This window comes from Armigeres subalbatus, chromosome 2 (genome assembly GCF_024139115.2).
Source record: "Armigeres subalbatus isolate Guangzhou_Male chromosome 2, GZ_Asu_2, whole genome shotgun sequence".
Classification (NCBI taxonomy): domain Eukaryota; kingdom Metazoa; phylum Arthropoda; class Insecta; order Diptera; family Culicidae; genus Armigeres; species Armigeres subalbatus.
In genome coordinates, this window is record NC_085140.1 from 352,722,137 (window position 1) to 352,739,157 (window position 17,021).

Sequence of the window (17,021 nt, forward strand, 5' to 3'; positions counted from 1 at the left end):
GCCTCATACGCAGGAGGTCGTGGGTTCAATCCCAGGTCCGTTCCATTCTCCTACTTTGTATCTTTCTCTGTATTTCTCATGTTCTAGCAATCGCTAGAACTGGAAATGGACTTCCATACCGTTTCCATTACTATTCCTATACCTTCAACTTGAGTATTCTAACAGTAATCTGATGGAATTGGAAATGAACTATGCAGCTCGTTTCCTACATCCAATTAGAAATTCCATCAGTTACCTTCTCCTATCTATCACATTGGCAGCTCGTTAACCAAGACGGACCTCTGCTCTCCAACCTAACCCAAAATTCCAACAAATTCCGCATGAACTCGTGGCAAGTGCAGAGGTATATTCGGCTTGCAGTGGGCGAGTGATTGCATCATCATTTCCTCCCCCTTCCCTACATTGACTTGCATTCTGACGTGGCAGGCGCCAGTATGACCTATCAAATGAGATCACCAGTACTTGCACATTGAAGATGTGTGCTAGGCCCAAGCAAACTTCTGTTGGTTCCTTGTGCAAGAACAGCTGATCTGGTCATAATGGAGTAGCAACTACGAGCAGTCAATCAAGCTCAAGCTCAAGCTCCAGTCGTGCAGTTTTTTATAGAAATTTAGATATTTTAACAACATCCTGCACCACGTTTCTAACACATTTTGTTATAAAAATTTAGTATAACATAATAACATAGGATGATATAATTTTGATATAACCTTCTAGTCGGGAATAGTACAGAATTAATTGTATGCTAACATTACTCGACAATACATTAGCCTATCTAATCGACTCTCAACTATCTGTCCTCGAGCACAGCGCAAATTCAGCTTATTGATACATCGTGCAGAATCACAATAAATTAACCATTAGAAAGGTTCTCACAAGCGTATCGGTTCTATGCGCAATCCAGCATCAGTAAGACACAACTCAGAGCTAACAGCAATACCTCAACTGGTAATATACCGCTCATGCCCACACAGCTGCGAGATGTCGCACAAGCTTGGAAGTGAAAGTAATGCGATATCGGGTGTCGATCACTTCAATTCAATCACTTTGGCTACTTTTCCTAGCCGCACGCTGAGCGCATTACATATCTTGCATCGAATCGACCGGCTTACATAACCCACGTGTGTACCTTGTGAGCGACGCTTCATCGCCGTTGTAGACGTATCGATCGAAATGAAGAGAAACCGAAGCCCAAGCGCAACGCCGCCCGGTGCTGTAAGGTAAACGCACTAATATGCATCGTAAGCGCTCTGTTCGCTCAACTTTGGGTGAGACACTACCGAAGCAAGAGAACCAACCATACCAAAAATGATCGGGTTTGTCGCTTGCAGACCACGGTGACTTCAACACGACTTAGCTCAGCTCAGTTCACTTTGCGCAATGTTCGGAATCGGAGCAATAGATGTGAAACCAATTGCCGGAAGGCGACCTTTTCAGGCAGTGGTGCTGACGATCCTGGCAGTTCTGGCATCAGCTGATCGAGCCCAAGCGTTCCTCAAATCCTTCGAAGGTGAGAAACGAAGTGTGAAATGCATTGGCGTGATCGCGAGTGAAAGATTGTTGTTATGTGATGGCTTGCAGGTGCTTCAAGGTCGAATAGTTGTTTTTAACGGGTGGGTTTGGATTTCTTGTTTCAGAGCTAAGTGTTCATACGCTTCCCGATTCGGGTTCGTTGGACGGTGAGTAGTGATTGAAATTCGTGATCGAAATCTGATTAGAATATGAATTCTAAATTCTAGATTGTTCTCTTCGCATGCAGAAACTGGTAGATCGAGAAGCATTGCCCACTTCAGCTGAGTATCCCTCATATTCGAGGGAGTTTGCACACTTGGCAGCAATTGGATGGAAACAATCCACTGGCGACGTTGAGTGGAGATGTTCCGGCACTTTGATTGCGGAAGATTTTGTGCTCACCGCAGCCCACTGTACTCAAGACGAAGAGTAATTACTGCAGATATATTCGATCGCCTGATATGCTAATAGAACTTTTTTTAATTTTACAGGGCAGAACCCACAGCAGTCCGATTCGGTGACCTAGATCTTTATAACGCCGAGGATGATCGCTTTGCTCAGCAACTGGAAATCAAGGAAATCATTCGATATCCACAGTTCGATTCCAACAGCGCCTATCACGATGTGGCGTTGATCAGACTTGCAAAACCGGTGACGTAGGTTGTCTACGATTACAAAATTTCTTTGCCGTGATCGATGAATTATACTCTCACTCTCTTTGTTTACGTTTAGATATTCTCTCGGTATTTGGATCTGAAACACGTTTTCTCACCCAATATCTTTATGTTTTGATTTGTTCCAGTGTGACTGATTTTGTAACACCGGCTTGTTTGTTTACCAATGATTCATCTTCATTTTCAAAAATGTATGCCACCGGATGGGACTTTTGTAAGTATCTCCTCATTTATAGACAGAAGCATTCTTCGGTCTTACTTTGTCTGATACCTGTTTAAGATACTGATGTCTCACCACCAATCTACAACACTGCCTTGAATCATATTGATCAGGATCGATGCAAGTTTTGGTATCGTACCAATAGGGAAGCCTTCCGTAAGGGGATCAATCGAATGCTGATGTGTGCCGGTGATGAAATAATCAAAACCTGCCCTGGGGATACCGGTGGGCCTCTACAGGTCCGACTGCTATCCAGTTCCAAGTATACGCCATTTGTCATTGGCATATCAGTGCTAGGAGTTCCATGCGGACAAACAACGCCCGGGGTTTACGCAAAGATAGCTCATTATATTAATTGGATCGAAGACGTAACCAAGAGGAATTATTTTCCCCAAGAGTGTGTCACAAGGCACATTTCGAAACGGGAATGGGATGAGGCGCTTGTTCCAGCTGCTGTCAAGGTATGCAATAAACTTGTCATCATCAAACCACAATCTTTATTCATTTTTTTTCTCAGAGCACTTATAACCACCCACAACTGACCGGCAAAAAGGAATCGATGTCGGTCGACCCACTTAACGCTCAGCTACAGATCTTCAAAGAATTCAAGGTACGTATGTACGATGCATTCTCACAATGGGATGAGATTACGATTAGCTAACCCGTTCTCAATATCAACCGCAATCGACTTGAGTGGGCAAATTTTCACCCACATTTCCTGTCTGTCTTTCGCCAATCGGTACAATTGTAACGCTTCCGGTATATCGCCACCTCGAGCAGTGTGCCGTAGGGAAGGACGCCGACAACATTGATTGGATCTGTGGCTGTACGATAGTGGCACAGGATTTCGCACTGACATCAGCTCGTTGCGTGAAGAATATGTAAGTGTGGTTGTTACCATTGCTGTAAGTTAGTTCGATTAGATTGGGATAGTAGAACTTGTTCTTTGTGGTTTTCCCAGGTGAGGATTACAGTGCGATATAGTGCTAGGGTGTACGCGAATGCTGATTTGTGTTAAAAGGAATTGTCCTTATCTAGGAACATAGAAAACTAGGCATACTTTCATTTATTTAGAAAAAAAAATTAATTTAATTGCCAATCAATAGAAACACCAACACAAACCCTAACTTCAAAGTCAATCTTATTACCACTCTATCGTTTCTCTTTCATGTCACCTGCCTGCTGTGTTGCACAATCACGGGTAATGGTCTCCAGCGACGTCGACATCGTCAACTACAAAAACGACTGGAAGCACATTGACGAGATAATCTTCCACCCGGAGTACGACAAAAAAACGCTTTACAACGATCTGGCACTGATACGGCTGCAGACCGATAACAGGTGATTATCTCGACGTGATTCGTAATATGTTTAGTGACCCACTCAACGATTTTTTCCTTATTCAACCATCCATTCTCTTACTTTCTGATTCCTGCATGTTCTACGATGGATGACGGGGCTCTGCGATGATTGCAACCCGTCAGGAATCGATACGATTGGAAATCCGTTTCTTGTGTCGCCGGCATCGGAGATCAAAGCCGGTTCCTTTCGTTCGGCATCGGACCGTACAACTTGAACGATGACGGCACGATGGATAACAACACCGATGGGACCGAGCGCTACCTAACAGCCACTTTAGAACTGCTACCAAGGGACAACTGCACCGAGTACTACAAGAAATATGGCATCCTGAAGGATGGCATCAACGAGACACAATTTTGCACCTGGTCCAAGGACTTTCTCGTGCCGGGGGCATGCGAGCCGTGGAATGGGAACGAAGTGCTGAACGAAATGAGACCCGCGAGTGACACCAATCCATTCCCGGAGGATCTGATTGGGGTCGGTTCATATGCGCCTGACTGTGGATTTGGTCGACCGTTGGTTGCGTCCCGGGCAGTGGCCTTCCGCGAATGGATGAATTCGGTTATCTACAAAACGATTAACGTCAACACCGTACCCCAAGTGCTGATGGAAAAGGAACTGGCACTGGACTATATCTGCGAGGGAACGAATCGTGAGGCCGGCGTTTGCGTCCATATTGACCACTGCAATCATCGGGCACTGCTGGTCGAAATCAAATTCTGCGCCAATGAAACGGCACCGATAGTGTGCTGCCCGGTGAACTCGTTCATTGCCACCGCTCATCTGCCGCTGCTGACCGACTGTGAAACCAATTACCAGCGCTTCAGGAAGAAGCATGTCGATTTCGCGTCACCCGAAGGGCTCCGCATCGAGGAGAGCGAACATCCGCACTCGGTCATGATTGGGTGGAAAGTCAATAAGACTGCTACCAACTGGAACTGCATGGGCACGTTAATTAACAAAAACACCGTTCTTACGACGGCGGGCTGTACCAACTCGGTCAAAAGGTATGTTTCGTGGAATATGAGGTAGGTGTGGATGTATAGTGGGTGCGGGGATGCGTGCTGTGGAAGTAATCTCGTGAGTGTAATATTTTAGTTCCAACTGGGTAAGAGAGTTGACAGAAATATTTTGAAGAATGAAATTAAATTTTCTTAGAATGTTCTTTTCTATGTACAATTGATAAAAAAAGGTGAATGAGATTGCATTAGACAGCTGTTGCCTGATAATGACATTATACTACACGCAAGAAAAAAGCGTTCCCGAATTCGTGAACCAGCCAAAATAAACCGTGAATTAATTCATGGATTCGGGAACACCAGTCACATTTTCCAGAACGTTCCATAGATCGTGACTGTGTTCCCGAATTCGTGACTGTTGTTCACGAAAAAATACACCGTGATTTACACACTTATTTTTTTTACCGGGATCTCAGCAAAATGTTGAACTTTTACCGAGAGTCGCACAGCCGTGCCCCAGCAAACATGTTTTTGCCGAGATTTCTGTCAAAATTGCTGAAAATCAGCAAATATTTTGCCGAAAATCAGCTAACCAACGCCATTTTTGCTGAACAATCAGTCTTTCATTTTGCTGGCGCACGGCTGTGCGGATTTTTGCCGAGTTGCGGAATTAAAAACTAAGTGTGTAGTTAGTTCACGAATTCATGAACGCTTTTTTTTGCGTGTACAATTTCCGAAACGTTCAGAAATTTAGGTCGTACAGAACCTTATACTGCCGTGAATCGCAAGTCAGTCCCATCTGTATATGGATGCCATATACAGATGGGACTGACTTGCGATTCACGGCAGTATATACCTGTGAAGATGTGTGGCACCAATCTTGGTTCGTTTTAATACATCGAAGACCATCCAGAATTTCCTTGGGTTCAGGTCGCCAGATCTACTGTAGACTTATTCTTTTTTAATGGCTATACATTCCAACTGGAACTTGACTTGGTTTTCAGCTTAGTATTTCAATAACATTTTCTCAGTTATTGTTCGAAAGCTTTTCTATGCCCGCCATTGCATGAGTATGTATCTTGTGTGGCTAAACAGTACATATACTATGCCCAGGGTGTAGAGAAAGTTTTCAACCGAAAACATCCTAGACCGGACCGAGAATCGATCAAACCATCTCCGGATTGGCAATCCTACCCAAGAATGCTGGAGACATGATAACCTAAACTCAAGCCTTTTCTGGATAATATTAAAACTTGTCTTCGAATATTAAAATGTGGGAGTTCCACATAAGGCTGAACACGAAAGGCTGAAAATGAAAAAATCTTACATAAGGCTGAATCTCGAAAGGCTAAATAATCACGACAAACAGATTTTAATCGAAGCGAACTCTTTTTTTTTTGCAACTTTTTGTTTTCTCTCAATTTTGATTCAGATTTTTTTTGTGTGTGCGTGTTGGCTCTTGTTTCGGACGGCAGAACGAGCGCGATTTGCCGAAATTTTGTGTTTTGCATTGCGCGGCCGGTAATAAAGTTAATCAGTTCAGTGCGTGTTGGCTCCTGTAAAACGGGCTTGGTAGTCATATGGCTACTGCTTCTGCCTCATACGCAGGAGGTCGTGGGTTCAACCCCAGGTCCGTTCCATTCTCCTACTTTGTATTTTTCTCTATATTTCTCATGTTCTAGCAACCGCTGGAACTGGAAATGGACTTCCAAACCGTTTCCATTACTATTCCTTTACCTTCAACTTGAGTATTCTAATTGGAGTAGAATTGGAAATTAACTTATAGAGCTCGTTTCCTACATGCAATTAGAAATTCCGTCAGTTGCTTTCTCCTATCTATCACATTGGCAGCTCGTTAACCAAGACGGACCTCTGCCTCTCGAACCTAACCCAAAAATTCCAACAAATTCTGCATGAACTCGTGGCAAGTGCAGAGGTATATTCGGCTTGCAGTGGGCGAGTGATTGCATCATCATTTCCTCCCCTTCCCTACATTGACTTGCATTCTGACGTGGCAGGCGCCAGTATGACCTAACAAATGAGATCACCAGTACTTGTACATTGAAGATGTGTGCTAGTCCCAAGCAAACATCTGTTGGTTCCCTGTGCAAGAACAGCTGATCTGGTCATAATGGAGTAGCAACTACGAGCAGTCAATCAAGCTCAAGCTCAAGCTCAAGCTCTCTCAATTTTGATTCAGATTTTTTCTCCGTGCTTTTTCCGTAGCATAGATTTAGGGACGTTCCGATACTTCCTATATATCGGAATATCGATAAATTTGTTTCGATATCCGATATTTTTGTATCGATACTTTGCTTTCAATACATCGGTCATATCGATATTTTTGCTTTCGATCTCGATATATTGAATCAGAACAATTTCTTGAAACTTCAGTTGATTTTTTCTGGCGAACGGAAAAGTGAGGTCAGTATCATGCCGACAACGCAGCCGCTACCGGTTAAAACTACGAACGCCACCGCCGATGATTGTTGGACTGGAACATTCTAGAAGCGGATTGGATTAAGTCAGTGGCGTTGCGTAACCTCACTGTTTACTTGTGCACTGATACAAAAAAAATGAAAATTTTGACAGCCTAAATAGAAAATAAAAATATGTATAAGTCGTGTAAGCCCATCAAAATCTAAATATTCTATGCATTTCCGCACATCAATTCCTCAAATTAATTGCCAGTGCACAGGTAGATTGAGTTTAGGGAAACGTCACTGGATTAAGTAATAGAAGTCATTTCTAATAATTATTGTGAAGGAGTAATTATTATATTATTTATTCAGACTAAGGCCGAAGTGGCCTGTGCTGTATATAAGAGTCCTCTTCATTCGGCTCGGTTCATGGCTACACGTCGCCAATCACGCAGTCTACGGAGGGTCCGCAAGTCATCTTCCACCTGATCGATCCACCTTGCCCGCTGCGCACCTCGCGTTCTTGTGCCCGTCGGATCGTTGTCGAGAACCATTTTCACCGGGTTACTATTCGACATTATGGCTACATGCCTGGCCCATCGCAGTCGTCCGATTTTCGCGGTGTGAACGATGGATGAAATCTAATCTAACCTGGCAACAGGTTAAAGCGATAGCCGGGCATCGCTCAGGATGGAGATCTTTCAAGTCGGCCCTTTGCACCACCGGAGGTGTACAGGATCCATAAGTAAGTAAGTAAGAACGATGGATGGGTCTCCCAGCAACTGATGCAACTCGTGGTTCATTCGCATCCTCCACGTACCGTCCGCCATCTGCACCCCACCATAGATGGTACGCAGCACTTTCCTTTCGAAAACTCCAAGTGCGCGTTGGTCCTCTACGAGCATCGTCCAGGTCTAGTGTCCGTAGAGAACTACCGGTCTAATAAACGTTTTGTGGATTGTCAGTTTAGTACGGCGGCGAACTTTATTCGATCGGAGCGTCTTGCGGAGTCCAAAGTACGTACGATTTCCAGCCACTATGCGTCTCCGAATTTCTCTGCTGGTATCATTTTCGGCAGTCACCAGTGAGCCCAAGTACACAAATTCTTCTACCACCTCGATTTCGTCACCACCGATGCAAACTCGCGGTGGGTGGCTCACATTGTCTTCTCTTGAACCTCTTCCTATCATGTACTTTGTCTTTGCCGTGTTAATGACTAATCCGATCCGCTTGGCTTCCCTCTTCAGTCTGATGTAGGCTTCCTCCATCTTCTCAAAGTTACGTGCCATATTATCTATGTCGTCGGCGAAGCCAAATAGCTGAACGGGCTTATTGAAAATTGTACCACTCGTGTTAATCCCTGCTCTTCGTATTAGCGAGCGATGTTGAATAGCAGACACGAAGGACCATCACCTTGCCGTAACCCTCTGCGGGTTTCGAAGGGACTCGAGAATTCCCCTGAAACTCAACTACGCACATCACCCGATCCATCGTCGCTTTGATCAACCTTGTCAGTTTATCCGGAAATCCGTGTTCGTGCATTAGCTGCCATAGCTGGGCCCGATCGATTGTATCATATGCGGCTTTGAAGTCGATGAATAGATGATGTGTGGGCACGTTGTATTCGCGATATTTCTGCAGTACTTGGCGAATGGCGAACACCTGGTATGTGGTGGAGCGTTCGCCCATAAAACCCGCCTGGTACTGCCCCACGAACTCCCTTGCAATTGGTGCTAGTCGACGGCATAAAATTTGGGAAAGTACCTTGTAGGCGGCATTCAGCAATGTGATTGTGCGGTAGTTGCCACAATCCAGCTTATCGCCCTTTTTGTAGATGGGACACACGACACCTTCCATCCACTCCTGCGGCAAAACTTCCTCCTCCCAAATCTTGGTAATGACCCAGTGCAGCGCTCTAGCCAGTGCCTCATCACCGTGTTTAAATAGCTCTCCTGGTAGTTGGTCAACCCCAGGGGCTTTGTTGTTTTTCAGCCGGCCAATCTCCTCCTGGATTTCCTGGAGATCCGGAGCCGGTGAAATTATGTCCTGCGCGCGTTCTCCCAGGTCCATCACCATACCGCCATCTTCGTCTGCCACATCGCCATTCAGGTGTTCTTCGTAGTGCTGCCGCCACCTTTGGGTCACCTCACGCTCATTCGTAAGAAGGTTCCCGTTACACATATCATGCTGTGGCACGTGGCTCTTACGTGAACGGTTCAACTTCTCATAGATCTTTCGTGTGTTAATAGCGCGGTACAGTTGCTCCGTCTCTTCACGGTCTCGATCTTCCTGCTGACGCTTTTTCCTCCGGAAAATCGAGTTTTGTCTGTTCCGTTATGGATCCTGTACACCTCTGGTGGTGCAAAGGGCCGACTTGAAAGATCTCCATCCTGAGCGTTGCCCGGCTATCGCTTTAACCTGTTGCCAGGTTAGATTTCGGTCGACTTCTTTTATTTCTTTGTTAAGGCTTCACCGCCATGAGCCTCTGGGTCTGCCTCTGCTGCGATGTCCCGCTGGGTTCCAGTCTAATGCTTGTTTACAGATTTCGTTTCCGCCCCTACGTAGAGTGTGGCCGAACCAGCCCCACTTCCGATCCCAAATTTCTATTGCTATCGGCCTCTGGTGACAACGACGATGGAGCTCGTTGTTTGAGATCCAGTTGTGAGGCCACCAGGCCCGAATTATATACCGCAGGCATCTGTTAATGAACACCTGCAGCCGTTGAGTGTTCTCCACTGATACACACCATGTTTCGCTAGCGTATAACAGCACAGATTTCACGTTAGAGTTGAAAATTCGTATTTTGGTGCGTTCACTTATCTGCTTGTTTTTCCAGATATTTCTTAAACTCGCAAAGGCAGCCCTGTTTATATCGTGTTCCGCGCCTGTTTATATCGTGCCTCGTTCGCCCTCGTGCGATGTTGCAGCAATCTCGCCCATGCTGCATTCTTCTCTTCTACTAACTGCTCACATTCGCCGTCATACCAGTCGTTTCTCTGATCCGGGGGCACCGTGCCAAGTGCAGCGGGTGCGGTGCTTCCAATGGTGGATCGAATATCTCTCCAGCATCTTCAAGAGACGCTGCGCCTAGCTGCTCTTCCGTTGGGAGTGCCACTTCCAGCTGTTGCGCGTATTCTTGGACTAGTCTACCGTCTTGTAGCCGCCCAATGTTAAGCCGCGGCGTCCGACTTCGACGCGTGTTGTACACCGTCGAGAGTTTTGAGCGTAGGCATACTGCAACGAGGTAATGGTCGGATTCAATATTCGCACTGCGGTAAGTGCGGACGTTCGTGATGTCGGAGAAGAATTTACCGTCGATTAGAACGTGGTCGATTTGGTTGGCCGTTTCTTGGTTAGGTGATCTCCATGTGGCCTTGTGGATATTTTTGCAGGGAAAGGAGGTGCTTCGGACTACCATTCCGCGGGAGGCTGCGAAGTTTATGTTTATGTTTATGCACACCCGGGCAGCAGGGACTATGTCCAAGGGCTTGACAATCCCTTCCACAAATCTTCCTCTTTCCTTCTTCCTTTTCTTCCTATCTTCTTTTTTGAACTTAACTTTTTCTTTCTTCCATTTTCCTTCCACTGTTTTTCTTCTACCTCCTGTCTTATATCTATCTCCTTCCTTATTTCTTCTTCTTATTTATTCCTTCTGTTTCATTTATCCTTCCTTTCCCTTCTTCCTTTCCACTCTTCCTTCTACTTTCTTCCTTCTTCCCTCTTCCCTCTTTTTACTTCCTTTTTTCTTCTTTCTTTTATATTGCTGCATTCTTCTTCCTGCTATCTTCTTACTTCTTTCTTCTTACCTCTTTCTGCTTGCTTCTTCCTCCTTGTTCCTCGTTCCTTCATCCTTCGTTATTTCTGTTTTCTTCTTCCTTCTTTTTTTCTTTCTCCTTTCTTTTTCTTCTTATTTCTTCCTTCTTCCGTCTTCCAACAACCCTCTTCAATCTTTCATCCTTGTTCCTCCTTCCTCCTTCTTTCTTCTCTTTCCTTATTCCTTCTTCCCACTTATTTCTCTAATCTTCCTTCATTCCTCCTTCTTCCTTCCTTATTCCTCCTTGCATTTTTCTTCTTCCCTGTTTCCTTCCTTGTAAAAAAAATCTTTTCAGTGTAAACGCTTGGATTTCGAAATTTGCGTGAAAAAGTGTGTCTAGTGCAAGGACGGAGATCTTCGTTTTACTATCAGTTGCATCGATGCTCAGTAGGCAGCTTCGTCATTGATTCGTGTTTGTTTTGATCAGTCGCTCGGCAATGCAGGCACGTACATCTCGCAGCATGCTGTCAAACTTCCATATCAAATTTACCACCCGATCCTCAATAGCCGATTGATAATCGAGGGTAAAAAACGGGGCTGAAATGAATATTTTGAATTGCGGTTGATTTGCACCGATAAATGATGATTATTTTACTTTATATATTAAACAGATGCATATATTTTAGGAATCTGACTTCAAAATGTTGAATCCATGCACCGCAGTATGAAATGATATTCATATTCTGAGAGTTCAAATTGAGTATCAATGTGCCAAGCTGAAGCTTCATTTTGACACCGCACAAAACAACGCTGACACCGAGAGTCGACGCTTGCTGCTGTTCGTGCACATGCCGTCCTATTCATTAGCACATTCAAATTTGGGAAGGACTAGCAACTTGATTGTGTGTTGGATGTAAGCTGTTTGAGTGTAGTTGAAATGACTTTTTCTGTCCCTGGTCTAGTGTCATAATATTGAAAAAATGTGAACTATCATGAGAAAACAAAACCCATTCGATTCTGGCAACATTTATTTATGTTTCTTATTACATTATTCACTATTTAACCGCTCAAGTTGTCATGGCATCCCACCGATTTAAGCCATTCGATAAATTTCGGCCTTCTGATAATATTCAACCTTTTGAAACTTTCAGCCTTCTGACACTTTCAGCTCTTCGAGATTTCAGTCTTCTGAGTTCAACCTAATAAGTATTCAGCTTTATATGTTTCAGTCTTTCGTACCTACCTGGATACCTGCCCAAGTTTTTTTTTTTTTTTTGATTTTTTGTATTTTTTCTCGTGGGGTGAACTCATAGTTTCATTGACGCTGAAGGTCATAATCGACTAAAAACCAACCGTGTAAAAAAACGAGTGTACTCAATTGAACTTAAAATATTGTGTTTGCGTTTGGTTTGTTTTTTATTTCTGTCATTTAAAGTTTAAGTCCTATTTCCTATTTCTAAGGTAGAAAAATATTGCACAAAACATTTACATATGATAAGGTAACATATTTGCGAATTGATTATTTCCAAACTTATTAAATTTAATCATAATTCGTATGATGGACGTTTTCCGGTCCCTCACGGTATCTAGATCCTGTCAATCAATAAATTCAATGGGATCGCATTAATTATACTCGGTTAAGTTTTAGCAATTTTTCGGTCTACCCCAAGTTCCGCAGCCTTTTAAATACCTCCTAATACTTTTTTCGATTTATTGTGGATTTTTCCGCAGGGTCAACTAAATGTTTTAATCCTTAGGCTAAATAACCCGAAGAAGCAGCATAAAAAGCGATCCCAGTATAGGACAATCGGAGTCTTTTTACAAATATTTATTTTTACCACCCGAAACAAAATGTTTTTTTTTTTTTCAGTTTATATTACACCTGTTTTGTGATGATTATGGGTGATTGTTGGTTACAGTTAAAATCAACACAAACATTGTATCGAGTAACTACACTCCAATAATCCGTAACAAGCATCGCCTTGTTAAGTGAAAAGAACATTCCAAAATCAATTGATTCGGGCGGGTTCAAACTATCTGTCATCCGATACGCGGATGCCATGCATTAACCATATACACCCGATTCTGTTTTTACACGGATTTTTTTACACGGCCGTGTAAAAAACATCCCATACAAAATTTTTGCAAAGTTGCTCCATTTTGCATGATTCGTCGAGAAACCACAAAACTTTTTTTACACGAATTTTGAACTGAATTTTTTTTTTCACGGAACACATCCCACGTGTAGAAAAAGAATCGGGTGTACTCGGAGGAAGTTTTTCAACCCCAATATATCAATGACTCTTCTCGTAATCCGTTTACAGGAGTAGTCAGTTCGGATTACGGTTAATCAGAGGAACAGCATGGAAATAGCATGGAAACAAACATAATGAACATCTTCGTAGGGAAAAAGGTCCAAAACTCTTTCGGGGGCAAAACGTTAACCTGGTTAACCCTCATATTTGTAAGTGTTTGATAATAGGCAAATTAGGATTTATTAACCAGCGCTTAATAAAGGGCATTTGGTATGACTATACATACAAAAATCTTGAAGTTGTCAAAATCTGAAAAAAAAAAAAAAAAAGCGTTGGAGTGCTTCTAGGCCACCCAAGCAGCACGCGCAACATCTTTCAAATAGGTGTTTGTTCCTAATAAGTTGCATTGAAGACACTGGCAATACATCGAATCACATTAAAGCCACGTCCCAGTTTCAGAAAATCACAATGTTTCATTTCCGTTTAAGTGGCGTCGCAATATTCTACCCATCTGACTTCTTGGGTGGTTTAAAATTCGATGGGTTTCATATCAAAAACAAAACAGATAAGTTGCAGAATTAATAACACTTCGGTTCATTGATGTTACGAGAATGTTTCCTATATGTTGCTAAACAGTTTGAGCTCAGCTGAGCAGTATTTTATTTTTGACAGTCCCCTGCATGTTCCGTATAAGGTACAATGAAGTTACAAATGACTTTGTTGTTTATGTAGTGCACTTGTAGCAGAATCTCCAAATAGAATTTTTGGTGTGATGGTTATAGTAGAAGGTTGCAAATCTCAAGGTCCATGGTTCGATTCTCAATTGGTTTTTGTGTTTTTATTTTCATTGTAGCCGCAAGATGTTGCAAATAGGCTCCACCTCTTGCGCTTTTTGTGTCACAAAGGAGTTCCAAATACGACGCGTTGTGCATAAGTCAGACCTTTAGTAAGTCACACCACAGTTGTTGTTACTCACTAAGAAACAAGAGGTGTTGCTTGGGCAACTACCATAATGTATCAAACATCGATAAAAACAAGAATTAAAGTCAATGAATTTCACGGTGTCCAAGGAAAAATATTATTTCATAAGAATCAGTATCTCTGGAAGCATAAACTCTCTGAAAGCATAAACTTCCATTGACCGATTTATTTAGATCAATACTAGAATATGAAACAGATAACAAACCAAGCGCTTCCATGCACTATCGACACTTACATTACAAAAGCTGACGCGTTTTGTTTCCCGTGAGCTTCCTTGCAACTAAAACAGCTTCTGTTTCATTGAAAAATGTCAACATTATTGTATTACTGTAACTTTTAGACAACATTAGCTGAATTCGTTATAAATTCTACGAAAACAATCATAATTGAAAGTTATAGCAGCACATGATTAATTACGGGGTATTGCTCCCTACCTACTGCGTATAATGCGATAGCTAATATTCATTGCAATTTCAATAGAATGAGTACTGTATTGGTCAGTTGATTTACCATAAGTACTTGGAAACGTATTTAGTTTCTCCACTGAAACTACAAAGTGAATGTAACCAGTGGTGACGGTAGCTTTGCGTCCATGTTATCAAACTATAGAATTAATCCACTTATTTTGAATGCCCTTTTCTAAACCAGACGCAGTCCGGATGTCATCAGCATCGGTGAACCCGACGTCAGTAAAATCAACGACGGTGAGGCACAAATTATCCCAGTGATGGAAACCATTCCCTACCCCAGTTACAACCCGAAAACACACGACAACGACATTGCCATTCTGAAGCTCGACTCGGACGTTTCGTAAGTACCTGCTGCTCAATTATTGGGAGTGCAACATAGTTTTCGGCTGATGGACTGTTTTGCTTCAATCAGTACCAATCGAACACCGATTTCCATCTACACCGCATCATGCCGGAGTGCAACTTCACCTGCAACAAATCATATTGCACTAGATAGAACTATCGAAAACCTAATTGCACCCTACACACCAACACACTTGTGGTGAATAATGAATCTGTCTTTTGCATGTACCGCTTCCCGCTCATCTCGGCAGTGTCAACGAGAATGCGGTGCCGGCCTGTTTGTGGCGCGATTTAAATCGAACGCCTTACTACGCACAGGAGGTCCAGTTCAATAAACAGTTTTTCACCGCTCGGGACAAGAACCTGGTGCACAATCGGGACTGCAAACAGTTCACCTCCCACACCGAGCTGACCAACGATCAGATGTGCTGGCAGGAGTTGAAGCTGCACCCGAATGGTACCGAGGCGGGCAACTGCGGCCACAAGGGCGATCCGTTCATCGCGTTCCAGCGGACCAACAGCGTCTACCTGCCCTATCTGGTGGGGCTGTACAGCTTCGGGGACAAACAGCGGTGCGTTTCCGGTGAGCCAGTGGTCGCAACCCGGATCTCGTCCTACATCAACTGGATCAGTCTGTATTTACTGTAATGGGGTGTGTACAGTGCAGTGACCAGCGTGTAAGCGATGCGGCGCACAGTGGCGTGCATTCGGATAAAAAAATATACAAAACTATATGAATTTAAAGTCGTGAAACCTCCAAATGTATTTAAGATCAAGCCGCGTAACCTTTGATCTATCGGTTTTTTATTGAATTATAAAACGAGCAATGGGTGATGTCTGGGACATAACCGCGAAGTGTGAAGTGACATAATATACCCGACTTCCGAAATAATTTGATTTCGAAAAATAATTTGTAATATGTACTAGTAATAAAAAAGATATTTTAGTTACTAGATGAAGATTGTCGCTACTGTTCCCTTTGTTCTGCTGTCCGAAACATGTGTGGTACATACCTGTCAAATCGTATGGATTTTCCTTCTTTGACATTTAGCTCCCCTATCCTCGCCAGCAAAAGATGTTCCGGACAGCGACGACAGCGACAATCTTTATCTAGTAACTAAAATATCTTTTAGTAATAAGGATAGGTCAGAAAATGTTTAAAACAATTTAGATAATGAGAATGTTTCGAAATTTTTCATTGATAAAAATAAGTAATGAATAAATTTTGTGATCCCTTCCAAAAGATTGTTGGGAAGTTTTTAATTACTCTTACTTACTGACATTTACGAAAAAGATAGAGTTTTGAATTCAAAATATTGATACTGGTATCACTATTAGCATGTACATTATTTGTAAAAAAGATCAATGGCGTCGGTTACGCTGGTGGACCCTAAGGTCTTAACAGTAGAAGCATAAGTACTAGAACGCTAGTGGCGCTGTAGTCATTTAAATTATTTTGCCAAATTATGCTCCAACAAGCTTCAATTGGCCATAATTTATGCATCATGCTGTAGGTTATGTTTAATTCCATCACCAACATCGGTTTGACATTTGGTCGGGGTTCGACCAAATCGCACCAAGCGCCAACAAAAAATTACTCATTTTTCTACCCAAGTTTTCGTTTAGTAGATTTAGTTGGTCATCAATCGCATCGGATATCCCTTAACCCCATAACTGAGGATATCCTACAACAAATGAATAAATGAATTGATATGAAAAGATTCCCGTTTCCCTTGTACGAACAAAAAATCACAAGTCAGTCAAAAAGCCGCTTGGTGCGTTTTGGCAGAACCCCGACTATTTGTAGTACCGGTACTTTGGCTGCCAGGTCAAAGTAACCTAAGATGTTAGTCACACGACAATAGCAATCTTATATTTTTTAATCAACTGTCTTAACTCAAGGGATTTTTTGGACGACCAATATATTTTGATCCTTGTATCACAAAGATTGATTGAATTTTCCATGATTGAATTGAAGTCAACCGATTGCCAATTCATCTAAGATGCAAGATCACATTCCAAATCATATAATTTGCAATTGTTATTGACTTTTTTTTAAAGTAAATAAACAA

General features: G+C 42.7%; 1 protein-coding gene across 1 annotated transcript; it reads left to right on the forward strand.

The window, feature by feature from the left end:
- Positions 1-1,341: 1,341 nt before the first annotated feature.
- LOC134217091 (uncharacterized) lies at positions 1,342-16,653 on the forward strand. The gene is made up of 12 exons (XM_062695855.1): positions 1,342-1,510; positions 1,638-1,679; positions 1,740-1,941; positions 2,004-2,168; positions 2,315-2,400; positions 2,467-2,867; positions 2,924-3,016; positions 3,187-3,287; positions 3,622-3,747; positions 3,891-4,775; positions 14,786-14,947; positions 15,201-16,653. The coding sequence occupies exons 1-12, from the start codon at positions 1,381-1,383 to the stop codon at positions 15,595-15,597; spliced, it is 2,790 nt and encodes a 929-aa protein (XP_062551839.1). The 5' UTR covers positions 1,342-1,380; the 3' UTR covers positions 15,598-16,653.
- The last annotated feature ends 368 nt before the right edge of the window (positions 16,654-17,021 follow it).